At 36.2% G+C, this 25,640-nt stretch overlaps 2 protein-coding genes across 3 annotated transcripts; one reads left to right on the top strand and one right to left on the bottom strand.

The window, feature by feature from the left end:
• Positions 1-2,003: 2,003 nt before the first annotated feature.
• LOC103036758 (HIG1 domain family member 1A, mitochondrial) lies at positions 2,004-6,740 on the bottom strand. Of its 2 annotated transcripts, none has more exons than XM_049471553.1 (4): positions 6,663-6,740; positions 5,362-5,463; positions 4,364-4,498; positions 2,004-2,868 (listed from the first exon to the last, which is right to left on the bottom strand). In XM_049471553.1, the coding sequence occupies exons 2-4, from the start codon at positions 5,447-5,449 to the stop codon at positions 2,810-2,812; spliced, it is 282 nt and encodes a 93-aa protein (XP_049327510.1). In that variant the 5' UTR covers positions 5,450-5,463; positions 6,663-6,740; the 3' UTR covers positions 2,004-2,809. The 2 variants fall into 2 exon arrangements, with proteins under 2 accessions (XP_049327510.1, XP_049327511.1); XM_049471554.1 differs by lacking the exon at positions 6,663-6,740 and adding an exon at positions 6,431-6,568.
• Positions 6,741-10,915: 4,175 nt separating this feature from the next.
• ctdsp2 (CTD (carboxy-terminal domain, RNA polymerase II, polypeptide A) small phosphatase 2) lies at positions 10,916-25,337 on the top strand. Its single transcript, XM_022682620.2, has 7 exons — positions 10,916-11,469; positions 13,950-14,104; positions 14,923-15,024; positions 15,781-15,837; positions 17,143-17,235; positions 18,130-18,315; positions 20,309-25,337. The coding sequence occupies exons 1-7, from the start codon at positions 11,409-11,411 to the stop codon at positions 20,432-20,434; spliced, it is 780 nt and encodes a 259-aa protein (XP_022538341.2). The 5' UTR covers positions 10,916-11,408; the 3' UTR covers positions 20,435-25,337.
• The last annotated feature ends 303 nt before the right edge of the window (positions 25,338-25,640 follow it).

Raw genomic sequence — 25,640 nt, 5'->3', positions numbered from 1 at the left:
TGCATTTTGGAATTAAATTGATTATTTTTTTTTTTTACTATTTTTAAATATTTTTATTAATGTTTTGTAGCTGTTTAATTTTTTAGATATGGGCTTTTGAATTTCTTATGCAAAATGAGATGTACAGTGTATTTTACTGCAGCAGTTTACAGTAATTTATTTCAGAATTTATATTTAAATCTGATTAGATTTAAGGGATGTTTAGTTTGACTGAAACATGCAGATTAAAAAGCTGCTTACATTACCTAACAACAAGTGCACTATTATTAATATTAGTATTATTCTGAATAATTTCATATTGAATTTGTGGTCTCCCACAGCTGAGCTGCGACTGAGATAAAAAAAAAAAAAAAAGCTGTGTGCAAAAAAAAATGAGCAACCCTGATTGTGTATAATAATGTATGGTGGTGTCGATGTTCTAAATTAAATATCTAATATTTAGATTAAAATCTAAAATAAATAAAAATAAGTGAATAAATCCTTTACAGAACAATTTAATATGTTTTTTCCTCTCTAAATTGTAGAGAGTTAATATTTATTCACTTATGACGTGGACATTTCTGTTTATCAACTTTACATAACATTTTTTAATTTCAGCAAAAAATAATCTGCTAATCATTTAGACTTTGTTTAACAAACAGTGCTGTTAAAAAATATTTATTTTGTTTTTGCTTTTTTATTATATGTACATTTTTCAGATCAACAAACACATTTTAATTTCTGACTACGAGAGTCTGAGCAAATATGAAAAGTTTTTTTTTTTTATGAAAATTAATTTTATTAAGGAACAAAATCTATTAATACCAATCTATTCCTATGTGAAAAAGTATTTGCCCCCTAAATCTAATAATTTGGTTGTGCCACCCTTGGCGGCAACAACTGCAATCAAGGAAAACCGATAACTGACAATGAATCTTTCACATCTCTGTGGAGGAATTTTGGCCCACTTTCTTACGCAGAATTTTACTCTGCCACATTGGAGGGTTTTTGAGCATAAACCACAAAAACCATCATACCTTGGCATCTCAATCAGACTTGGACACGGCCACTCGAAAACCTTCATTTGAGTTTTTTAAGCCATTGTGAGTTGGCCTTTCCGGTGTGCTTCAGGTCATTGTCCTGCTGCAGAACCCAAGTATGTTTGAGCTTACGGTGACAAACTGTGGGAATGTCTCAAAGACAGACATTCTTCTTCAGGGTTCTGTAAGGGCTTAAATACTCTTTCATGGCACTGTGTATTGAGGACAATCGTCATATTTTACAAAAAGTCTGAAATTAACTAGAAATTAAATTAATGAATTAAAATGGCATACATAATAAAATCAGTAAAAAAAATAAAAATAAAAGTAAGAATGACCAAAATATTATGATAAAGTAAACATTCACAACACAAAGTGAACACTGTAGTTGTATATTGTGTGCAGGGGTGTGTTTCTATGCACACACATCAGTTTGATCAGGGGTGCCCACACTTTTGCACACAGCTGTATTTGTGCACTTGAAATCATGGGGAACAAACTAACTGTTACAGAACAGAATGTTTAACCCTTTAGTGTCCTTCTATTCACACGTCTGAATCTGGTGTACTTTTTTATTTCATTAAAAATGAGAAAAATTAGATTAGATTTTTTTTTTTTTTTTTTTAGTTTTGTTGACAAAAACAAGCTGTTTCTTCACAGCCTGCACTCCCATGAGCTTATCAATGACTGATTTATCAATCAAATGTATATTTATCCTTCTTAATTTGTTGATCGAGTCCATTTCAAAACCTACAAGTTTCAAACCTCTCTGATTAAACCCAGTTACTGCTTTTTTTATTTGCTATGTTGTCGTTTTGTTTTGTCTGATTTACTATTTTATAATCACATGCTGTTCAGAGATGATGTTTAAAGATGTCTGTTTTATATTAAATCTGATTATTAGATTCTTTTATTTATTAGTTCTGATTGAATGTGTCAGAGCTGTGATTATGCTCAGTGAAAAAAATACACCAGTCTGATCAGTAATTCTTCAGTGGTTTTATTTCCGTACCATCATCAGCCAAAGATCAAAATCATTCCACAGATTTGACACATCACTTGTCTTGTCTTGTTGTAAACATTACTATAATGTTTAAGTAATGTTTGGCCATATTTTATATTTTTCTTTCTTTTTTTTTTTTGAATGAATGTTTCAGGGGTGTGTTGGAAGCTGTATGTGAGCAGTGTATGCCTTATTGTTTTGGCAGAATTACCAAGAACATATTTCAATTCTAATGCAAAATAAAAACACAAATACTCTTTTTTCTCATTACTGAATCCATAAATACTTATATATGTGTAATACACATAGTGCTGCACACTTCTATTATAGTTCTACAACTCAAAGAAATAGAAAATATCCTAAGGTTTAAATTAATCAGTGTAAAAATATTTATATTTTCGGTACTATAATGTTTACAAATTATACTCTACTCTCCTAGATTACACTCATACTCATAACATAATTACTGACCAAATCAGGACACTGTGGGTTGTTTGTAGGCCTGTCACAATAACTGTGTTACCGATGTATTGTACATTAAATCATATATACTATATATATATATATTTATATAAAAGATTGCATAATTGCTCAATTATGCTATTATATTATATTAATGTCAATTATATAAAATGGTTTTAAAATAATAATTGGTTTAAAGTTTAATCGCAATTATTTCTAACACAATATGTCCTCCAACCAAATACAATTATAGTGACAGGCCCGCTTTTTTACTTTCTGAACTGGATTCTGCTGCTTTCAGTCCAAAATCGTCCTGACCCGCGCCTCACTTCTCGTCTGGGTCTTTTGGGGCGAGGTATTCTTTATACATGGAGTACATCACACCTGGAACACAGGAACAGATACGGTGAGGTACAGGCGAGGGAGGTGATGACATCACAAATAAAAATACAGCACAGCTGTATTATATGTACAGATGCAACAGTTACCACAGTTACACACTGAGCCACACTGACATTCCTAATGTACAGCAGCACTAACAGCTGTACAGAAACTGACCGTAAAGTGTTACATCATCAGGGGACGGCTTGAGAATACCTGTCCACACCTGTAAACTTTATGAGGTGTTATCTTGTGAGTGAGGTTAATTGAACAAGGGTCATGCACTCATGTATGGTAAGGCCAAGTGAATTATAGGAGTTTGGAGTAGTGGTGCTGGGTGGTATGACCAAATATATTTTCACGATTCTGTCAGTTTCACAGTATATCACAGTATATTTTTATTCTTATTTATTTATAGTTTTTTGTCTGTGAGGTCTGTGACTTACTGTACTGTTAGAAGTACATATAAAACACTAAGGCTTTAAATTAAGGCTTTGATCAGTATATGGTTTACTTTGTTACTTTGTTACTTATGGTTTATATTAAGAAATCAGACTTAATTAAAAGAAATACAGCTGAAGAATGTAGACAATAGACCTTAAAAAGAGATATGCTGACAACTTTAACACGACTTCCTTTAGAAAACAATTTTAAATATGTCTATAAACACTATAAATGGGCCTGAAATACTTATGATTTAAGCATTCAAAGAAAGTTCGACAAATTTAATATCAATTTACAATATGTTATTGATGCCATTAGAGGCAATAAAGTATTTAAATAGCTGTTTATCACATTTCTCCTGGTTCTCCAGTTAACAAATACATTCAGTTCAGTATGCATTAATATTATTAATAATGTAGAATGAAGGATATATTTAAAAGGGCTATAGTTACTCCTATTGCAAGGAGCAGCAGAAGATCCAGGAGTTCTGTTCTCATTTTTCTCCAGGCAGGATGAAGCGTTTGATTCCTTTAGAGCTGAACTACCATTAATCCAGTGTGTTAGCTTTTTATTCTAACTGGCTAGCGTTAGCTTCCAAGCTCTGCTATTGTGTTTCTTCAGCAGAATGGGGGGATGTATGTGAAAGATGCATACCAGTTATAATTTCCCATCCGATACACTGGATGAACCCATATGCTGCCCAGAACTAAGTTGGAGTGAGTCTTATAGTGGGTGCAGAACAATAGAAACGTCCATTTTTGAAGTTCATTAAACATCCGCATATCACGCAAGAGACCCTGCCCACATATCCCACAGATCAAGGCAGGGTTCTTTAGCTTCCATAGTACATGCCAAAAGGTCAAGGGACATGATACTAGAGGCTGTCCCAAGACAGGTGACATGTCAGTGTTATTACCGAATAATATGAATCAGATAATAACAAAAAGCAATATATTTTTATATTATGTTTTGATTAAGGGTTTATTTGTTTTGTGTTTAAATGATTAAAAATACAAAAGGAGATTTAGATAACCAAAGTGCTTATAGTCCTTACCCAGTGTCATCGCTCCAACCACGAAACCTTGTGCTCGGACACGCATGTGAATCAGATGTACGGACATTTTGGTGTCGCCTCTGGATTTCAGCTTATACAGTCCGTACGCCACGACTGCCAGGAATCCAGCCATGCCTGCAGCAGAAAAACACTGTATTTATACAGAGAACAGACCACCTGCAGTACAGTTTACAGGCCGATTCAGTTTTGTTGCACATAAAACTAATTTAGTCCTGTTTCCATCAGAATAGACCATGAGCCAACCAATGGAAACGTTTACAAGCCAATGAAACAGTAGCTTAGCCCAGCCCACTGCAAAGGAAACAAACAGTAACTCAGACATTAGAGCCTGGCAGCACTAGAACCAATAGACCACAAGCATTAGGCCATGTATCATTTATACCCTAATACACATCACTGATCAATATCTGATAGACAATGATGCCATAACAACAATACCAATATTTTGTCTGGACGATATACTGGCCCAAGATTTAAAGTGATAAACGATACATTTGTCATTTTAATACAATTTTAAGCCATGGATCTAAATATAAAATAGTAGCATAATAATGTAAGTACACTCTTAAAAATCAATTAACTGTTATGTACTATAAAACTCTGATACTCTGAAGGAATTGGAATTTAAACATTTTAAAATATCCTAATAAAATAAAATAAATTCTCCTTGATAAAAAAAATACAAGGGGTGAGCACAAATTACTTTCACATTATTAATGCAAAAAAAATAAAATACCATACTGTCTCTGTAATGTAACAAATCATATCAGGAAATAAATTCAGATAAAACACTGTACACCGGTAGTCACGTACAGGAGAGTGAAGCAAAGTACAAAGCCTTTTATTTGAAGATTAGATTAAATTTAGATTAAATCTAGATTAGTTTTGGTAACTGCAGAACACTGATATACAGAAATGTCGAAGTTTCTGCTTCAAAATCTTAAAATGTGATGGCATTTACATAGACATTCACCTACCGATTGGCACGAATGGCGACTCCTTCGCTTTTCGCACCAACTTGGAGGACTGCGCCTCATCGGTGGCCCAGTTTCGGTCTGCAGACATACTGTTCAATTTATCTGTTGGGAAAAACAATCAAATCAAATTTCACAATGAGATTAATATAATAACAACTATAATAAACAACAATATGCTGATTAATATTAGTGATGTCCTGATCCAGTCCTGATTATTTTAATCTGTGATCATTTGCCCTTTGATGCCCTGTAGACTCAATTAGTGTATATTATTCCCAGCCTGCAGTACTGTAGTCAGAATATACAGCTCTGGAAAAAATTAAGAGACCATTTAGTTTCTGAATTAGTTTCTCTAATTCTACTATTTTAGGTATATATGTTTGAGTAAAATGATCATTGTTGTTTTAATTTTAATAAACTACGGACAACATTTCTCCTAAATTTAGAATAACAATATTGTAATTTAGAGCATTTATTTGCAGAAAATAAGATATGGCTAAAATAACCAATTTTATACATCTTAGCATGTTATCCTTACACACTGCTTTTGGATAACTTCAAGCAATTCAGTTTGGTTTGATGGCTTGTGATAATCTATCTTCCTCTTGATTATATTCCAGAGCTTTTCAATTTGGTAAAATCAAATAAGCTCATAACTTTTAAGTGGTCTCTTATTTTTACAGAGCTGTATTATGTAGGTTGACTGTGTTGACTGGTATTAAATAATACTATTAAAACCAGAACCTCTCCAAATATCAATTACATTTGATGAACTCTATTTGATCTACTTATCCAGCATATTTTTTCAACTATAAGATTTTTCTTAACGCGGTAATAAAGTAAAGGCACAGCCAATATTATACAACACGTCATATCTCAGTTATTGTCCTCCATGACCTTTCACAGAGGCAGAATGTTGACTGCTGAGAGGAATTGTCCGTTCCACCTTAAATTAGACAGCGGTTACAGTTCTACCGGCTCAGGCGCCAGAATGGAAATGTGTGACCTTTAAGGTGGAAGGGAAACATTAAAACAAGACGCCAACGTTACGTATACTAACATTACTTACCTTAATAGCGTCTAATAACGTTATATTAACTACAGCAGTCCTTAACAAACTGCGTTAAGTTGCTAAAATGTAAGTTAACGAATAGCGACCGGCACGGCTTCTGATGCTAACGGTTAGCATCAGGAAGCTAACCAACGTTAAAAGAACGAAAGCGAGCCACAACAACAAAACAGCGTTAAAACACACCGTAAACACGGCAAACACGTATTATTAATAATAAACACCATATTACATTTATCCACAAACTCCAGCTGTTGTCTGCCTTAAACTGCAGCAGCTCTGCTTATTATTTAGCCAGAGAGTTCTTCTTCTTCTTCTTTCCAATTTTATGGCGGTTGGCAGGCCAATTACTGGCGCATTACCGCCATCTACTAGGCTGGAGGGTGAATCAAGACTTCAGGACAGTGACTACTTTGTGGGAAAAAAAAAAAAAAAAACTAAATTAAATTATACAACCCAATAGACTTCAAGAACAACAAAACATATTTGTGCACTAATCCCATCCCTGACCCATATATAAGTAAACCCTTTAAAGAAAAATCCTTGTGACCCTTCACTCTGAGTGTGTCAAATAATAACTGTCTCTGCTCAGAATATTCTTTACAGTGTAATATCACGTGCTCTGGCGTTTCCCTTTGTGTGCAGTATCTACATAGCCCCGTGTCATGCTTCTGAATCAGCTGTAAGGAAGAATTCAGTAAAGTGTGACCTATACGAAGACGAGCCAACACCACTTCATTTCTTCTACCCGACCCTCCCATTGAACTCGAACCAACCCCAGGCTGAATGTTAAAAAGATGTCTGCCCTTAGATTGTTGTGTCCATTCATTCTGCCATACTGCCCGAACATGCCTCTTAATAAGAACTTGAATCTCTCCTTTCCTTAGAGGGATGACAAGGTCACACTCCTGGTGATTTAAACATTGTTTAGCTATCCCATCTGCCATTTCATTCCCCTCCACTCCTACATGTGCTGGTATCCACAAAAAGCTGACATGTATGCGCTGCATTTGGAGTCTAAACAACGATTGGCATATTTCTAGAAGTAGGTCTGGCCTACAGGAGGACCTTCCAGTACGTAGACTCTGGAGAGCTGATAAAGAGTCAGAACATATGACCAGACTCAAAGGGCAAATTTCCTCAACCCACTGCAAGGCCAGCACGATAGCCACAAGCTCTGTTGCAAACACTGACAAATTATCAGACAACCTCCTACCAATAGTAACTTGAAAGTCTGGAACAAAGACAGCTGCCGCTGTAATTCCTGATATAGGTTGTTTAGATCCATCTGTGTAAACTTGCAAAACATTAAAATAAGACTGTGCCAAATATCTTCGAACCATAATAGAATACACAGACCTGTCAACATCTGCAGACAGCTGGTCGTGTATAGACAAATCAACAACAGGTTCTGGAAACAGCCAAGGAGGAATTACTGGCCTAGGTACTGTTGTACACAGCGTCAAGTTCCTTAAACCCATACCCTCAGCCTCTCCAGTACCCAGGCATCCAAAACTCCTAGAGATCCCATGCATGTCGTCTACACAGTCGTGAATAACCGTAGACATTGGATGACTGCGCTCATGTCCTCTTACATTGACCCAGTAAACAGTGGATAAAGCCAACCTCCGTAACTGCAAGGGCATCTCCCCAGTCTCCACCTGCAAAGATACCACAGGGGACGATTTCACTGCTCCACTGCATAATCTTAATGCCTGAGCTTGAATCAGGTCCAGTTTTTTAAGAGTGTTTGTAGATGCAGACCTATACGCCACACAACCATAATCAAAAACTGATCTCATCAGTGCTCTGTACATATAAAGGAGTGATGATCGGTCAGCCCCCCAGTCACATCCAGATAGGCATTTAAGAACATTAAAAGCACTTTTACATTTGTCCATTATTTTACTGATATGAGTTTTCCATGTCAGTTTAGTGTCCATCCACATACCTAAAAATCTGACTACCTTAACTTCCTCTATCTCCAAATCATATAAGCGTAGACCCAAAGAAGTAGATTTTTTTCGGTTGGAAAAACACATAGCCTGTGTTTTTGACACAGACAGCTTAAAACCCCAATCATTAGCCCAGCACTCAGCCAGAGAGTTTAGTGGGAGGAACCCAAATCGATTTGGAACGAGGGCGAATGTCAATTAGCACCCTGGTCCCTACATAGTGCACTACATTAAATTAGTCACAAAAGAGTTTGGCTTTTACAGTTAATTGGTACAAACTCTTTAACAATAATAATTTATTATTCACACTAGACTGGTGGGTTTTATGTACTCTTTGAATTATAACATTATTTTTCAGTTAACAATAAATTGTGTGCACTAGGGAGGGCACTTGCGAGGCATTTGAAATTGAGCCTTAAAAGTGAGGAAGTTTTTTTCGCGTGTAGACTATTAACTATTTTACTAATCACTAACAATCAAATAAGATAAGACGTTTGATAAAATAAGACATGAAAAACAAAACGGACACTGCTCTACTTCAAAAGTGGCTGCTTTAAAACAGTTTAAAGTGACGTATGAAGTTCACTAGGTTGATAGTTATTTGGGATTGAGCCGTTTGAGTCACGTAGACTGGACTTTATTATATGAGACAGATAGATAATCATTGTAAATTCTCTATATAACATTATATATATGTACAGGTTTAAATATATTTTAAATACTTTCAGTGAAAGTTTTTTTGTCCTACGGATGTGAGAGTAAAGTGCCATACTTTGATTCTATATACAAGGTTAATATTTCTGATTGTATAGATAATATAATTCAGTTTTCCATCAATATATATAAAAAAGATTGTATCACAAGCTTGTGTTCCAGCTTGTATCACAGGTGTATCACTTATATTGTTTAGGCGCGCGTGTGTGTGTGTGTGCGCGCGTGTGTGTGTGTGTGTGTGTGTGTACTGGGTCTCTGAATGCTGTGCGATATTAGTGTCATCTTGTGGTCATCTGCTGGTACTACACCACAGAAAATACAATACATACATACATTATCTTGATCATTATAATCTAAAACCCGGATTAAATGAAAAATAATTCCAAAAAATCGTGGAACAGTAATTTTGATACAAATAAAACAGGTCCCAATTTAAACACACAAGAAAACATTTAACTAAGATACGAGGAGTGAGCTACAACAGAACTACAATTCCCAAATCCCAGTTCCAATGCCTGTGCCTGGGATGCGTGGTGGTGACGTCACCCTCGCCTCAGCTTTTGTAGTCCGATTTGGGAAAACGCTCATAAATCTGTATTTAGACAATAAATTATAGAAATGAAAAAAAAAATATATAAATTATATAAATTTATATATTTATATAAATTTATATAATTTATATATATATATTTTTCATTTCTATAAATGTGCTGTAATTATAATACACCAAAATAAGTATAGAAATGTAGTCAGTAAGAGTGTCTACCTGTAATAAATTATCTAACTATATTCTAACGTTACATAGAATTAAATACAATGCAATATAGGGTTTATGAATGTTAAAGAGGGTTATTATATGTTTTGTCTGGATTACGTTGTTAACAGATGTTGTATAGAGTTGGTCTAATGTTATATACTAATTTGATATAATGTTATTTATTAAGTTGGTCTAATGTCATACAGAGAGTTTACAATGTTAATTAATTATGCATAGTTCATCAATGTTATCTAGAGTTAATTGATGCCATACATAGTTAATCAATATTATATACAGTTCATTCTTGTTATATGCAGTAAAATCTAGTGTTATAAACAGTAAATCCAAATGGTATATAGGGTTAATGCCAATGTTATGTAGAGGTAATGAATGTTATATAGAGTTTATTCTAATGCTAATGTTATACAGGCTTCATTGTAATGTTATATAGCATTAATTATAATGCCATATAGGGTTCATGCTAATGTCAAAAAGAGTAATGAATGCTAGATGTAATTCTGATCTTAACTCAATTGTTATATAGGGTGAATTCTACTGTTTAGAAGGTTAATGCTAATGTTATACATAGTGAATTCTAGTGTTATGAAGAGGTAATACATGTTATATATAGTTAATTTTAGTGTTTTATTCTAATTCTAATTCTAATGTTATATAGGGTTCATTCTGATTCTAGTGTTATATAGCGTTAATTCTAATGTTATATAGAGTTAATGAATGGTATATAGTGTTAATTCTAATGTTATATAGAGGTAATAATTTTAGTGTTTTATTCTAATTCTAATTCTAATGTTATATAGGGTTCATTCTGATTCTAGTGTTATATAGCGTTAATTCTAATGTTATATAGAGTTAATGAATGGTATATAGTGTTAATTCTAATGTTATATAGAGGTAATGAATTATATGTAGTGGAACTTTGGAAAGCTGGTGGACTCCTCCTCTGTCCCAACATTTTTGGCCACTTTAGCGCGCTCGTGCGTACGGCGGGAGGAATGCGGGGCAGGCGCGCGCTGTAAAGAATGCTGCTGCTACTCCCACTTCCGCTGGGTCCAATCGGGGCGGCGCGCGGTTTCAAGGCGCCCCAGAAGCTCAAAAACAAAGGTGTTCCGCACTGAACGCGCCGACAGAACCAAACTCGCGCGCGATTATCGGACTTTTCTCGCTGTAAATCGGCACTCGGTTCGCTCTGTTCCGCTGTTGGCTCGGCGGGAGTTCGGTTCGGGTGGATGTTTATCTCCGGTGCGGGGGGCTTGAAACCGGTCGCTGCCCCATTTCCTCGCTTGTCGCGCGGCTCCGGGATTCTCCATGTTGGAGCGAAACCGGGCAGAATCCCCGTATCTCCGCGCGGCCCAGTAACGTCACGGCGCTCTGATCTCTCCCGCGAGCCGAACCGAGATCAAACGAACCGACCCCCGAAGCGCGAGCCGCAGCAGGTGATGCGCGGTGTTTGATGCGCGGCAGCAGCGCGAGGAGGGAAGCGCCGAACCGGCGGAACCGGACCGGACCGGACTCGGGGATTCGCGCTTATTAGATGGAAAGTTCGATCATCACACAGGTGCACAGAGAGGATATTCAGCTGCCCAGCAAACCAGGTGAGTACCGGAGCCGCGAGAACCACAATAACAACAACAACAACAGCGGCGGAGGCGCGAGCTCCTGTTATTGTGGGTAGCGGTGCGGCTGGACGATACGGACAGCAGCTACTGAGCACGATACTTTACTCCACAATATTAACCACGATATTCATCTCCACACACTGTTGTAAACAAAGCTAATAAACGCGCAGTGAAGAAAGGAGGGTTTGTGTAGGGTTTTACTGAATATCTGGCAAAATAGGTCTTTAAAACGATTTAAGGCACTTTTATTGTTTGGCTGAATAATTTGCACCAAACCATGAAGTTATTAGTTTTGAATTCCAGCCATTAATGCATTTTTAATGCTGTTTAATTTATTCAATGGTGCAAAAAAAAATGTAACATGAAAACCATGTTTAGTTTCAGTGTTTGGTACAGTGTTTCATTTTGTACAGTTTCATTTTTGTCCAAAAATCATAAGTGCAATTTCAGTGCATTTTTATTTGACATTACACTAAATTAAATTTGGCAGATGCTTTTATCCAAAGTGACTTACAATAGTGAAGTACAAAAGTAATAGAAGGTAAAAACAACTTTAGATAGGGCCTTAAGGGGGTCAAAGGAAAATAATGGGATAGAGGAGTAAAGGAGGGGAAGAAGGAAATGAGGTTAGAAGTAGTTAGTGTGTTAGAGGTGTTAAGAGAGTAAGTGCTCTTTGAAGAGCTCTGTCTTCAGGAGTTTATTAAAGATAGCGAGAGATTCTCCTGATCTGGTAGTGGAAGGTAGTTTGTTCCACCATTGGGGAACTCTGTATGAGAACAGTCTGGATTGCTTTGTGTGAATGTTTGGTAAAGTGAGGCAACGTTCATTGGAGGAGCGCAGCGGCCGGGAGGTAGCGTAAGCCTTCTGGAGCGAGTGCAGGTAGGAAGGAGCTGTTCTGGCATCACCTTGTAGGCGATTGTAAGAGTTTTGAATTTGATGCGAGCAGCAACTGGTAGCCAGTGGAGCTCAATGAGCAGTGGGGTGATATGTGCCCGTTTTGGCTGGTTGAAGACCAGACGTGCTGCTGGGTTCTGGATCATCTGGAGATGTTATTTCTTTGGTGACATATGAGATCCACTATTGGTTCTGCACAGGATAACATTTAGAACGGTTCTAGATCATTCATACGGGTTCAGAAGCGAGTGAAGGATCAGGGATTGTGTGTAGAACCATAAGAATCTCAACAATTATTTGCATACAAAAATCCTTTTACAAAATTACATTACCTGTTTTGAATTGCTCTTACAAGAAAAGGGAATTTAATTAAAAAAAAGTAAAGATATTTTTGCTGTTTTTAGCTAAACAATTTTGATTACCAAATGTATGGTGAATCCGTAGTATATAGAACTCATTATAATTGCATAATAGTCTTACAAGCAGTGCACTGCAAGGGGTTTAAAAATAAGTACACAAATGATATAAAATTATATTTTATGTAATGCTTTATCATGATAGGAATAATGCTATATTACACACCTGCTCTTCTAAATATTCCCTCCAAAATCACCCTCTCCAACACCATGTGTTGGGAATAGGGGTGGGTGATATGGTTCTAAAATAATATCACAATATTTCATGGTATTTTCGCGATGACGATACTCTTGGCAATATGATAAAACACTAAATAAAAAAAAAATATTTCAAGAATACACTACTGCAGCAAAATGAAAATTACATTTTATTATTGCTTACATATTGCACACCCCTATATGAGACATTAAAAAAAAAACAAGAATTTTATCAGATATGTAACAGAAGTCAATGATTCAGAATGTCTTGATACTAATAATGCACTCCATATCTCCATATATCCAGGATTAAAGTAAAATAAATCTGTCTCTTGAAGATATAAAATGGGAAATGAAAACAGTGTAAATTTTTCTTTTGCTAAAAACATAAATAATGATAATTAGGGGAGGGTGATATGGCACGATATGTCCGGGTATAATATCAGTCATGATATTGAAAAATGTTGCCAATATTATTGCGTACGATACAATATGGCACATCCCTAGTTGGGAAGGCTTTACATTAGAAGTTGAGGAGTAGTGAGGAGTATTTAATTATATTGATCCCCCAGATAGTGAGAAGTTCTTCTACTTTAACCCGCCCCATCCAAAACTATTAGATGGAGCTTTATCGTTCTAGAGAACACGGTTTCACTGCTCCACAGCTTAGAGGGCCATTTTTGATGAAAGCACTTTTAAAGGACTAGAGTTTACAGATGAAACTCACTCTAAATTGGTCGATTCTTATTGTGTTGTTGGTTAATTTGATGGTCTTCTGTTCTACCAGTGGAGTCTAGTAGCTGAATGTGCCCACATACCACTGACTGAACAATCCTGATTGGATTGGATTTTCTGTTTAGTGTTCTACAGATTAAACTAATAACTGTGTTAAGACTAGTACTGTGCTTCTGAGTTTACTAATTCTCAGAAATGTTATTGTCTCCTCAGGCCAGGTGAAGAAATCTTCTCCCAAGAAACCTCGAAGCCGGAATATCTTCAAAGCACTTTTCTGTTGCCTCCGAGCACAGGATGCCCCCCAGCCGCCACTGCCACCTGCCCAGGATAACCTGCTGCCCCCTGAAGAGAATGGGACCATTGCCAAGGTAAAAAATCTACTTCTCTAGTTCTCAATTTATCTAGATGTCTAATGGACTCCATTTTGACCCCAGTTCTGCATCACATTGTCAATAAATGGGAACATAATTGCCTTAATTTCTCCTTTCTATGATTTAAATTTTAGAAAAATAATCTCTTACTGACCCAAACTGCACTCCGACTAAGCTCACACTGATTCAGGAAAAAAACATAGCGCATCCAACAAGAACCAAAGCCTGGTCCAACTTTATACAACTTTTATACAATCTATCTATCTTATAGATAGATAGATAGATAGATAGATAGATATATAGATAGATAGATACAAATAGAGAACTCTCAGTATCTGAGTAAAAGAGGTAGTGCAGTTAAAACAGTGCGAACCAGTTTTGCAGTGCAAATAGAGCAAGGTTGACTGATGACAACCATAATAATAGTGCAAGTACGAAGATATGTGAGCTAGCTGTGCAAATATGCAAATATGTAGTGGACAGTAATGTGTACAGTAAAGACTGTATAGTGGTGTGTAATATAATAGGCATAGTTATGAAAAGTTAAGTATATAATATGAAAATAAATATTCTATATATAGTGTTCACACAGAGTATGCATATAAAATAAAAAGAAAAGAAAATAATCATGTAAGAGCTAAAATTTAACACTCATAGTGTTGATTTAGTTGATATAACACTGAAAAATTTGCTTTGTATGATGGGAAAATGTGTGTGTCATAAGTGTGTGGGGGTGGTATGGTTTTGGTAGTTGATATGGATCTTGATTTCTGTTTAATTAAAAGTAATATTTTCTATTTTTTTTCTATCCCCAGATTCCAGGGAGCAGCCTGCTGCCCGAGGTGACGCCGGAGGACCAGGGAAAGATCTGTGTTGTTATAGATTTGGATGAAACTCTGGTGCACAGCTCGTTTAAGGTGAATAATGAAACGCTCTTTACAACTAAAACACTTGCACAATTCACACGGACACAAACATTCAGTGACAGTATGCGCTTCTTAGTCACGTCTACACTGTAACCCAAAGTCTTTTGTTGCTCAAGCAAAAAGACTGTTTAACTAATTTTAGCACAGCAAACTAAAACTCTGTGACACCTTTTCATTCAGGCAACTCAATGGACACACCCCCATCTCTGCAGACACACTCTCAGAGATGCCCTATTACATTATTTTTATAGTTGTACCCTATTTTACACTAGTAGTTTATTTACTGTCCACTGTTTACATCTCTAAAATGTGCACTGCTAAATTATATTATTATATAACTGTGTTATATAATTCCACTTTCTGTATGACTGACATCAGTTATCTTCTAAATATGCACAGCACCTGGTGTTCATTGTTGTTTTACTGTGTTTAGCTGAACTCTATTACACACACACTAAAAAAGATTCTACTTGTATACTTTATACTTTATTGTATTTTTATATCTATCTTTTTATATCTTATTCTTTTTTGTAATGTATGTGTACTATCTATATCTGCTGCTACTGGATGTCCAGAATTTCCCTCTGAGATCAAGTATCAAAGTATCTATCTGTCTATCTGAGGTGCACCTCCCCAGAAATGTAACTAAGGATTCTGTTAAATTGTTGGGATTTCTTGCTTTAACAAAGCCACAATATCATTATCAAATTTCTGTATATATAAATAACTGTATTTTCTCTTCCACAGCCAATCAGTAATGCTGACTTTATTGTTCCAGTGGAGATAGAGGGAACAACACACCAGGTAAGATCTGATCATGCTTTTTTTTTTTTTTTTTTTTTTGGAATGTCATGTCAGCATGAATGTGATGACACCTGTCTTTTGTAATGTCCATTGAAGCTAAAGAGCGCTGCACTACCATCCGTTACCATTCACTGCGCTGTCCACTGTGGGTGGTAATATTAGCCTTTTATGGTGTATTCCCATTACAAATGTGACACTGCCTGGATTGAGAAATGTTAAATACCCACACAAATTCAGAGAGCAAACATCCCCACCATCTGCACTATCGGACCTTAACATAATTCACCTGGCCTTCCCATAAACACACTGACCAGTGTTCAATTAACCTCACTCACAAGATAACACCACAATTTGGACAGGTGTTCACAACACTTGATGTAGCAATACCAGCTTACATATTGTGTCCTATGACTTTTAGCAAATCCCTGTATATACAGCTAAGGGAAACAATAAGAGACCACTTCAGTTTCTGAATCAGCTTCTCAGATTTTGCTATTTATAGGTCTATGTTTGAGTAAATTGAACATTGTTGTTCATTCTATAAACTACAGACAACATTTCTCCCAAATTCCAAATAAAAATATTGTCATTTAGAGCATTTATTTGCAGAAAATGAGAAATGGCTGAAAAAAAAAGATGCAGAGCTTTCAGACCTCAAATAATGCAAAGCAAAACAAGTTCATATTCATAAAGTTTTAAGAGTTCAGAAATCAATATTTGGTGGAATAACCCTGGTTTTTAATCACAGTTTTCATGCATCTTGGCATGTTCTCCTCCACCAGTCTTACACACTGCTTTTGGATAACTTTATGCCACTCCTGGTGCAAAAATTCAAGCAGTTCAGCTTGGTTTGATGGCTTGTGATCATCCATCTTCCTCTTGGTTATATTATATTATATATACAGAGGTTTTCAGTTTAGTAAAATCAAAGAAACTCATCCTTTTTAAGTGGTAATTTTTTTTTCCAAGAGCTGTATTCCTAGTATTTATATGAATGGGAATTGGACTCTGAATAACCTGTGTTTTCACTCTGGAACCTGTAGACCTGCTTTTTGGCCTCTGCCAGATTCAAGTAATCCAGGATAGGCTGTTTTCCACCAGCGTGGCCTATTTTTGATTACTTGTTTCTGGAGGTGGTCTCTCCTCTGCAGATCCTCGTCCACATTGCCCCCTGAGATGATGCCATCATCAGTGTTGTTTTCTTTTTCTTTTTATACATCAGAAGTTTCTGAATTATTTTAAACTCCTCTGATTGTAGAGTATACAAGTGTTGTGTAAACTGTACCATGTGGTTCTGGTTCTCAGGTGTATGTTCTGAAGAGACCACATGTGGACCGGTTCCTTCAGAGGATGGGAGAGATGTTTGAATGCGTGCTGTTCACTGCCAGCCTTGCCAAGGTAGTGGAAGTGCTTTTACACTGATCAGCTGCATGGAAGTACAGTAGTGTTTCCTCAAATGTTCTAAATATAAAGAAAAGAACATAAAATAGATCTGAATAGCCATACACTGTACATCAGGTTATACACTCTAAATGTCTAGCTGGGAAAGGTGTCAGACCAAGGATGGGAGATATAACTAAAAATCTTATATCTTGAGATGCATGGCAATATAAGATGTAATAAGATAAGACTAATAATGAGAACTAATAACTAATAAGAATAAAACATTCTTGGACAATATATGTTGCAGAAATTATTGTGCTGAACAATGTTGTTGTCATTTTATGCCATTGATATATAGATAAAACAAAATGATACCAATGCATTTACATTATTCTGAGAATTTTTAGATATTACAATTGTTTTATAATTTTATAAACAAATCAAACATAAATACAATAAAAAACAAAATCGACATACCAGATTCATACCATTCATTTTATGAATGGTATGAATTCCCACTAGTAAAACATAATGGACAACATTGATGCAAGCAAAAATAATTATTTTTAATATTAAACTTAATAAAGTAGCACTTTGACACTTGATTGTATGTTTCTTGTCCAGTAAACCGCCCTGGAAATGGTGAAATAAAGTCATCAATCTGCTCCTTTACGAAGTTTCTACAACATTATTTACACAACCTAGTCTCATCCCTCAAGAAACCAAACCTTTTCAGAATTATAAAACACAATATTAGTATATAATACCTAGTACTTATAATTTGTATCCTAAATGAAATAATACAAGGTAATACAAAAAACATAGAATAATTTTAAATATATCAGTAATTACATTTTATTGCCCAGCCCTACGTCAGATCGTTGTAACCCTGTGCTGTTGCTGTTCCAGTACGCTGATCCGGTCACAGACCTGCTGGACCAGTGTGGAGTGTTCCGGACTCGGCTTTTCCGAGAGTCCTGCATCTTCCACCAGGGCTGCTACGTCAAAGACCTGAGCCGGCTCGGACGCCAGCTCAGCAAAACCCTCATCCTGGACAATTCTCCAGCTTCCTACATCTTCCACCCCGAGAACGCTGTGAGTAGAAACGGACAGAAGTGTTGGGAAACCTGCTTATTCAGTGTTTCTTTTCAAATCAAGGGTATTAAAAGAATTGAACATGCTTTTGTTGGTGTAACTGTCTCTACTGACCATAGAAGACTTATTACCAGATTATTACTAGATTCTGAAGTAGAAGTATTGCTGTGAAGATTTAATCGCATCCTCTGATTTGCCTCAATATTACCCTACCTAAAAGAAACACTGATATTGATTTATTGTCCAAAAGTTTGTAGATACCAGTGTTTCTTCTGAAATCAAGGGAATTGCTGGGAGTTACTCTCTATTTACTGCAGTGACAACCTCTCATCTACTGGGAAGACTTTACACTAGATGTTGGAACATAAGCTGTAATATAAAGGTGAAATATAAAGGTGATTGTATTCAGAGAGGGAGAGCAAATGTGTGCAAAAAGTGTCTGGTCAAATACTGATGGCACAGTTCCACTGCTCCATAGCTGCTCCAAAGCTGGGGGCTTTATACCCCTCTAGCCCACGCTTGGCATTAGTTGGAATGCTGTTGGCAGGTTTTTCTATTAGTTCCAAAGCAGAGATCTCTATTCAGGGTTCAGACAGTCATGAAAAAACTGGAAAAGTCATGTAATTTGAAAATATCAATTTACAGGCCTGGATAAGCTTTGGAAAAATAAAAATACTCAAAAAAGTTTTGGAAAAGTCATGGAAATTTGGCCTACAATTCTTTTGTGTTTCCGTTTATCGATGAAGAAAATCTATTTTGAGTTAACAAATACGTCAGCTCTGAGTTAATTCAGTAATTTAGCCTGTACACAATGGAGCTCTCAGGATCTTACACATATTTTATTATTAAAATTGTGTTTTAGATTCATTTTAGGCCTACTATAATCTATGATTTCAATGATAGTTTTAGTTGATTTTGCTTTTATTATCCATGTCTGCACTGTTTTAAAAATTGTATGGTCATGAAAATTTGCCTTAAAGCAGGGGTGTCCAAACTTTTTTTGTAGGGGGCCAAAGACTCTGTAAAAAAACAAATAATGAAATATAGCACTTTAAATAATACTTTTTTCCTGATTATTTCATTTACAAACCATTTTACTTGACTAACTGTCTTTATCTTTGACAGTGTTGTGTAAACTAAGATTTTTCAAATTGATGTTTCATTTCATGCGACTCTTAATATTAAACTCCTTAATTATCACAACTTTTAGACTCTTTGGCTCGTTTTTCTGCGCTAGAATTGCACTCCCTCTCCGCTTTTAGTTTCTTTTGCCCTGTTTTTCTGCGCTAGAAATGCGCACTCTCTCCGCTTTTAGACTCTTTGGCCCGTTTTTCTGCGCTAGAAATGCGCACCCTCTCCGCTTTTAGTTTCTTTTGCCCAGTTTTTCTGCGCTAGAAATGCGCACTCTCTCCGCTTTTTGACTCTTTTGCCCTGTTTTTCTGCACTAGAAATGCGCACTCTCTCCGCTTTTAGACTCTTTGGCCCGTTTTTCTGCACTAGAAATGCGCATCCTCTCCGACTCTTTGGCCCGTTTCTGACACCTTGCGTTCAAACTTTGAATCTCACATTATAAAAACCTGCTTAACAGCGGGCCAACTTTCATTCTATTTCTAAAATACCTCGCGGGCCGCTCCATAAAAGGAAACGGGCCGCAAATGGCCTGCGGGCCGTAGTTTTGACACCCCTGCCTTAAAGGCATGGAAAAGTCATGAAAAAAAAATTATGGAAATGTATTGGTTAAAAAGTGAATGAACCCTGTCTTCTATTGGCATCACTTCTTTTCTACAGTGACTAGATAAGCTGTAATGACCTTAAGAAATTTCACATTTGTGTTAGCAATGACCGCCACTTAAAATAACTGAATGCTGCATTAATTCGAAGGAGTTTTCTCATGTAATGTATTATGATGTGCATTAAGTTTTTTTCTTAATTAAATAAATTAAAGTGGGGTGAGATTCTTAATGGTCCTGTTCTGGTCCGTTTGTGTGGTCAGGTGCCTGTGGTGTCTTGGTTTGATGACCTGGAGGACACGGAGCTGCTGAACCTGCTGCCTGTGTTTGAGGAGCTCAGCGCAGTGGACGACGTCTGCGCCAAACTGCGGCAGCTCCGAGAACCGTGACCGGACCTTCTCCGCCTGCGCCGGTGCCCCTGTCGACCCGCCGACCCGATGCACTCAGCACCAGGAGAGCCTTTAATGCCTCTACAATGCCTTATCCTGCAAAACACCACCTACACACTCCCACAGAGGCACTGACACGTCACAGAGAGAAAAGAGAGAAAGAGAGAGAGTGTGTGTGTGTGTGTGTGTGTGTGTCTGTGTGTGTGTGTCTGTGTGTGTTTTTTGTGTGTGTTAATATTCCATTCGATTATCTTGTTTGGAAACAATCAGACATGAGCAGACGTTAATACTCCCGAGCCGTTAGTCCTCATACAACTCCTCGTACATCACGTACGTCATTTAGCACCAACCATAAACCTCAGTCCAGCCTGTGCCCTGTATATTACACTGCAGAGGATAGAAAATAATAATGGTAGGAGAAATTATCCATTATATAGTTTATAGTGTATGTAATATTACTCAATCAATTAATCAACTAATCAATCAGCCAGTCAAACTTTATTTATCACTTTTAACCTTCATCAACACAGCCAAACATGTACAACTTAAAAAAAATTTAGTTAAGGAAAAATTAAGTAAAACATTTTAAACAAACAAATAAAAACTTTAATTTTGATTTAATTGACAACTGTAAAAAATAATTTTAAATGATTGTAATTTAGAAATTTCCACACTTTTGTTAAATGGCTTAAGATAAAATTTGCCAGATAAAGTTTGGAGCAAGCAAATTTCCCTACATTTCGTTTCTTAAAATTGAACCAAGTGGTTCAGCAGTTGTTCATGCTCTCTCTGGGTGGTACAGTAGGTGGCGTGCACTCCCTTCATTTCTCTTATTGTAATGCTGGTCAGCATTGCCGTCTGTTGGCTGATGTATCAAAACTGGACAAATCTGGCGCTTTCCTGATGTGATGCTGCAGTTGATTTGCAGCAGTTAAAAAAAGTGTCTGACTTGTGCACTTGACACAACTAGTGTTGGGACCACTGCAGTGATGGGAAAGTTAATATGAACGAAGATTGGGTAACTGGCATTAAAACAAAATTAGAAACAAATTAATTTTAAACAATTACATCAATTTATAAACATGTAAGATGATTTCTCTCACCAGTATATACATTTCTTTGCAGTGTGTAAAAAGTTTTACAGTAAGTTTTACACAAATCCTTCACTCCTGCCTGTCACATGATTCAGTTATTATCATCTTTTTTTTTACACCATCATAAAAAAAATGATTCGGATCAGAAGAAGCCTTTACTCTTCTGTGCTGTGCCTTTAGAGGGAAATTATTATTATTATTATTGATTTTATTCCGTGATTTAATTTTCGCCTTTCTGACGTGCATTACTTTAATTAAGTATTTTTAAGTCATTTTTACTACTGAGGAAGTTTAGCCCTGTGTGTTTGTGTTACTGGGTTTACTGGGACCACAGTGGCCATAGATGGTTAGGGACCATCCCCAGTAATTGGATAATTGGTGTAAAGGAAGGGTGACCATATGTTTAAAATTTATAGCATTAATAAAACACTAGATTTAAAAATGAAGCACAATTTTATATCAACCCCCACCACACACATTTTGACCAATTTGCCTTTGCAGGTCTAAGACAGACTGGCTGAATGGTTCTGACCATGGAGGGTAACATTTACAAACCGGGCTGGGCCTGGTTTTCTCAGCATTGTTAGTTAACCGTACTTGGGGCCAAAGAACCGTTCAGTGGGAGGGATAAACAACATTTGGGTTTAATGATTGGCTAGCTAGCCCTTGCTAAGGCCTCGCTATGGTAGGCTAGTAGCCGGCATGCTAAAACTGTAGTGGTGATGTGGAATGAGGCTATCATGCTAACACCTGTAACCTGTGTGCTAGCACTGCAATATCAATGTAGGATAAGACTGGTAGCCAGCGTGCTAACACCGCAGTAGTGAGGCTGGACAGCATTCATAGCTGGGTTGCTAGCACTGCTAGCACTGTACTAGCGATGTGGAAAGTTTGCGGAAAGATAGTGACACAGCAAAAGGAAAAAGAAACTGTAACGTAAGCGGTCTAATGGATCCTTTGTAACCGTTAGTAACTGCCCAAGCAGTGGTAAAGCAGCCATGGAAATCAAAGGATATAATTATTGAAGGTGCTGCCAGTTTTATAAGATTAGAACAGAGAGATCTGTTACTAGACGCAGAGTTAGACCTTTAAAATGATATAAAGTGATTATGCAATGGTTTATTAATCGCATAATTTAATAGTGTTTTTAAATATGGTGCCATAAATGGGTGCTATACTTTTTCATACCGCAGGCTGCGCAGTGTTCTTTGTTTATTCTGTTTATTACAGAAAGTTTCCCAGATCAATTTAATTTTAACTCACAAAATCCCAGTTCAAATCATTTTTATTTTGTTTTGATATCAATTCATTTAGAGATATTGGACATTTTCAGAGAATTAAGTGTTGTAATTGTTTAGGCGTTTTCATAAAGAATGAATTAAAAGAATTAAAGTTTTGTCCAAAACAGGCAAGTTTTACAAATCAATCTCAGGTATATATAAATCATTTTTGGATCATTCAAATGAAAATTCTGAATTCAGAATTCCCAAATCCAGCACAAAATAGTTTAAACAAATGTTTAGCAGTTTTATAAAGTAAAGAAGCACATATTTAGGGTTTCTTTTTTGTGTTTTTTTAATTTAGCAGGTAAACATCCTAAAAGTATTCTGAACTGTATTCTTAATATGTATAATAATAAGTATACATATGCAAATACAACCCCCTCTCCCCAAACATGCCCATCTTATCCTGACAAAAAGCTCAGTGTTTTATTTTTTCTTTTTAAGAATATGCCTTTAATAGTAACCTCTTCACTCATGCTTTTAATTTGTTTATCCATTATCTGTTAAACATGGTGGTGGTAGTTTTCTCACAGTGTTGACTGATTGGAGGCAGTGCAGACTTATGCGTTTACCAAAGTTCTGAAACTTTGTGTTTGATGTTATTACATGGTGTTTTTTATCTGCATGCTGTGACCTTATTATTAAAAAAAAAACATACAAAATAAAATTCTAATTTTTCCATTTTAAAGCGCTTAATGGTAAAAACCTTAATCTAAGACACTAACTAACTGGTAAAGTGGACCAGAATGCAGTGTAATAAGTGTACCATGACCAGTTCCACACCTTCATAAATATGGAAAGCTGAATACATGGGCACTTTATAGCACATTCATAAGCACTGCACTGTGTCAGTTTAAAATAAAAATACATGATTAAGTATTTATGATCAGCTGATGTGAATGTTACAGTGTTTACAATAAAAGTAATTGACACTGTGAAGACCTTAGAACACCTTAAACTTAAAAAAATATATATAACAGGCATTTGTCCATTTATAACACTTAATGAAGTATTATAGAACACCTTACCCATATAATACACACTAAGTGGCCACTAAAAAGTTTTTGTACACCTGCCAATTCCAATTATGCCTTATTCAAAGTGTTAGAATGGAATAATAGCATGCTTAGTGCTGAGATAAGCTGTTCATTAATACTGATGTAGTGCTGTTCAGTGCTTAGGCATGTGTTATAGAGTGTTAATAGAAAGTGTTGCTCCATGTTTATTTAGTTTATAAAGCTCTGCCATCTAACAGAGTGTGTCCAATCTGTTTTGGTCTGAGTGAGGTGTGTGTGCTGAAGTTTCTGCTGGTCAGAGAAGCTTTTTTAGATGAAAGGAAATTTTACCAAACCAAATATTTTTTACGTGATTTTTTAACGTTTTTCCCTCCTGCTGCCTGACGTTTATTGGAAGTGCTTTTGATTTTTGAGGAGGTGCTTTAATTATTATTTTTTTTTATTAGCCCACTTTTGTCCTTTTTCTACAAACAGCTGTATTTTATTTTAATCTGTTTGTTTTTTTCCCAGGTATTTGATATATATATATATATATATTCCTTGTTGGGTCAGATGTGAAATGGTAATATGTTGCATCTTTAAAGACACTGATTTATTGATGTCTTTGATTTGAATTGTTTGCGGCAATACAGTGTGGCTACAGTGTGTCAGTAATTCAGGAGGTGACAGCATTAAAATCTGACTGATGTTTAAACAGTAAGAGCTGTGGTGTGCCTGATTTTAACGAAATGCCCATAGAAAAGAATGTGATGCGTCCCTGAGGTGCAGTACCAGCATTAACCAGAGGAGGCATTGTTTCATGAAGTGGCATGATATGGGTTTTTTTTACATTAAACAATAACACCTCAGCTGTTGTAATGTTTTTTTTTTTATAAAATTGGACCTAGTTTAATCAGCACAGAAAAATGTGTGGAAAAGTAAAAGAATGCAGCTTCCCTCTTCATTAATGTAAAAGCCTCAAAAGAACTTTTTTTAGTTAGTAAATCCTTTTATGAAATATGGTACGTAGATGAGTTAACGCAAGGTTAACATAATGCAAACGTTAAGATCCAGCACACCCGGCTCTCTCTCTCGGTCAGGTGAAGGCGGCGCTGCTCTGTTTACTGATTGTGGTGAATGTGATGTGAACTCTGATGCGCCCCAGTGGTCTGGAGGATGGGTGACGTGTTCAGTGTTGTGACGCGGTGCAGCTGGAACTCCTGGCCTCAGAACAGAGCCTCATTTGTGTGTTCTGGCCTTGTTTTTGTTCCGGACTCGTTCTGTCGGACCAGAGTTCAGACCATAATGTTGCCAATGTGTGACTCTATGCAGATCCAAACGTACAGTACAATGCAAAACAGCCGTTAATGTCCAGTCTGTTCATGTTTAGTCCTAGATACTGTTTTAAAAAAAAACTGTCGTACAAAAAACCAGCGGTCGTACACATGCTGGATGTGACTCGGTTCTGGTTTTGATTATTCCTTTGATTTTTTTAAATTAGGAAATTGGCAATAAAGGTATTATTGATTTATTTTGTCTTTGTCTTTATTTCAGCATCCTGTATTGTTTTCTACAATGTATTCAGCACCACTCAGTTTAGACATCTTATTTAAAGTTTTTTTTCTTTATGTTTATTATTTTCTACATTATACTGTAGATTAATATTGAAGAAATTAAAAACTATGAATGAGCACATGAAATTATGGAGTAAAAAAAAGTGTTCTTCAGACCTAAAAGGTGCACTGATGCTCATTGAGGCTCCAACATTCACAGATACCACAGAACACCTTTAGAGGACTTGTAAAGTCCAGGCCTTGACCTAGCAGAACTGATT

Source organism: Astyanax mexicanus, chromosome 24 (assembly GCF_023375975.1).
Source record: "Astyanax mexicanus isolate ESR-SI-001 chromosome 24, AstMex3_surface, whole genome shotgun sequence".
Lineage (NCBI taxonomy): Eukaryota > Metazoa > Chordata > Actinopteri > Characiformes > Acestrorhamphidae > Astyanax > Astyanax mexicanus.
This window is presented reverse-complemented; position numbering and strand designations above follow the sequence as displayed.

Excerpts from the sequence above, each read along its gene's own strand:
- LOC103036758 (XM_049471553.1), bottom strand. The coding sequence starts at position 5,449 with ATGTCTGCAGACCGAAACTGGGCCACCGATGAGGCGCAGTCCTCCAAG. Across the intron at positions 4,499-5,361 it reads GTCGCCATTCGTGCCAATCG|GCATGGCTGGATTCCTGGCA; the intron begins GTAGGTGAATGT and ends TTTCTGCTGCAG. Across the intron at positions 2,869-4,363 it reads GGTTGGAGCGATGACACTGG|GTGTGATGTACTCCATGTAT; the intron begins GTAAGGACTATA and ends CCTGTGTTCCAG.
- ctdsp2 (XM_022682620.2), top strand. The coding sequence starts at position 11,409 with ATGGAAAGTTCGATCATCACACAGGTGCACAGAGAGGATATTCAGCTG. Across the intron at positions 15,838-17,142 it reads TAGAGGGAACAACACACCAG|GTGTATGTTCTGAAGAGACC; the intron begins GTAAGATCTGAT and ends TCTGGTTCTCAG. Across the intron at positions 18,316-20,308 it reads TCTTCCACCCCGAGAACGCT|GTGCCTGTGGTGTCTTGGTT; the intron begins GTGAGTAGAAAC and ends TTGTGTGGTCAG.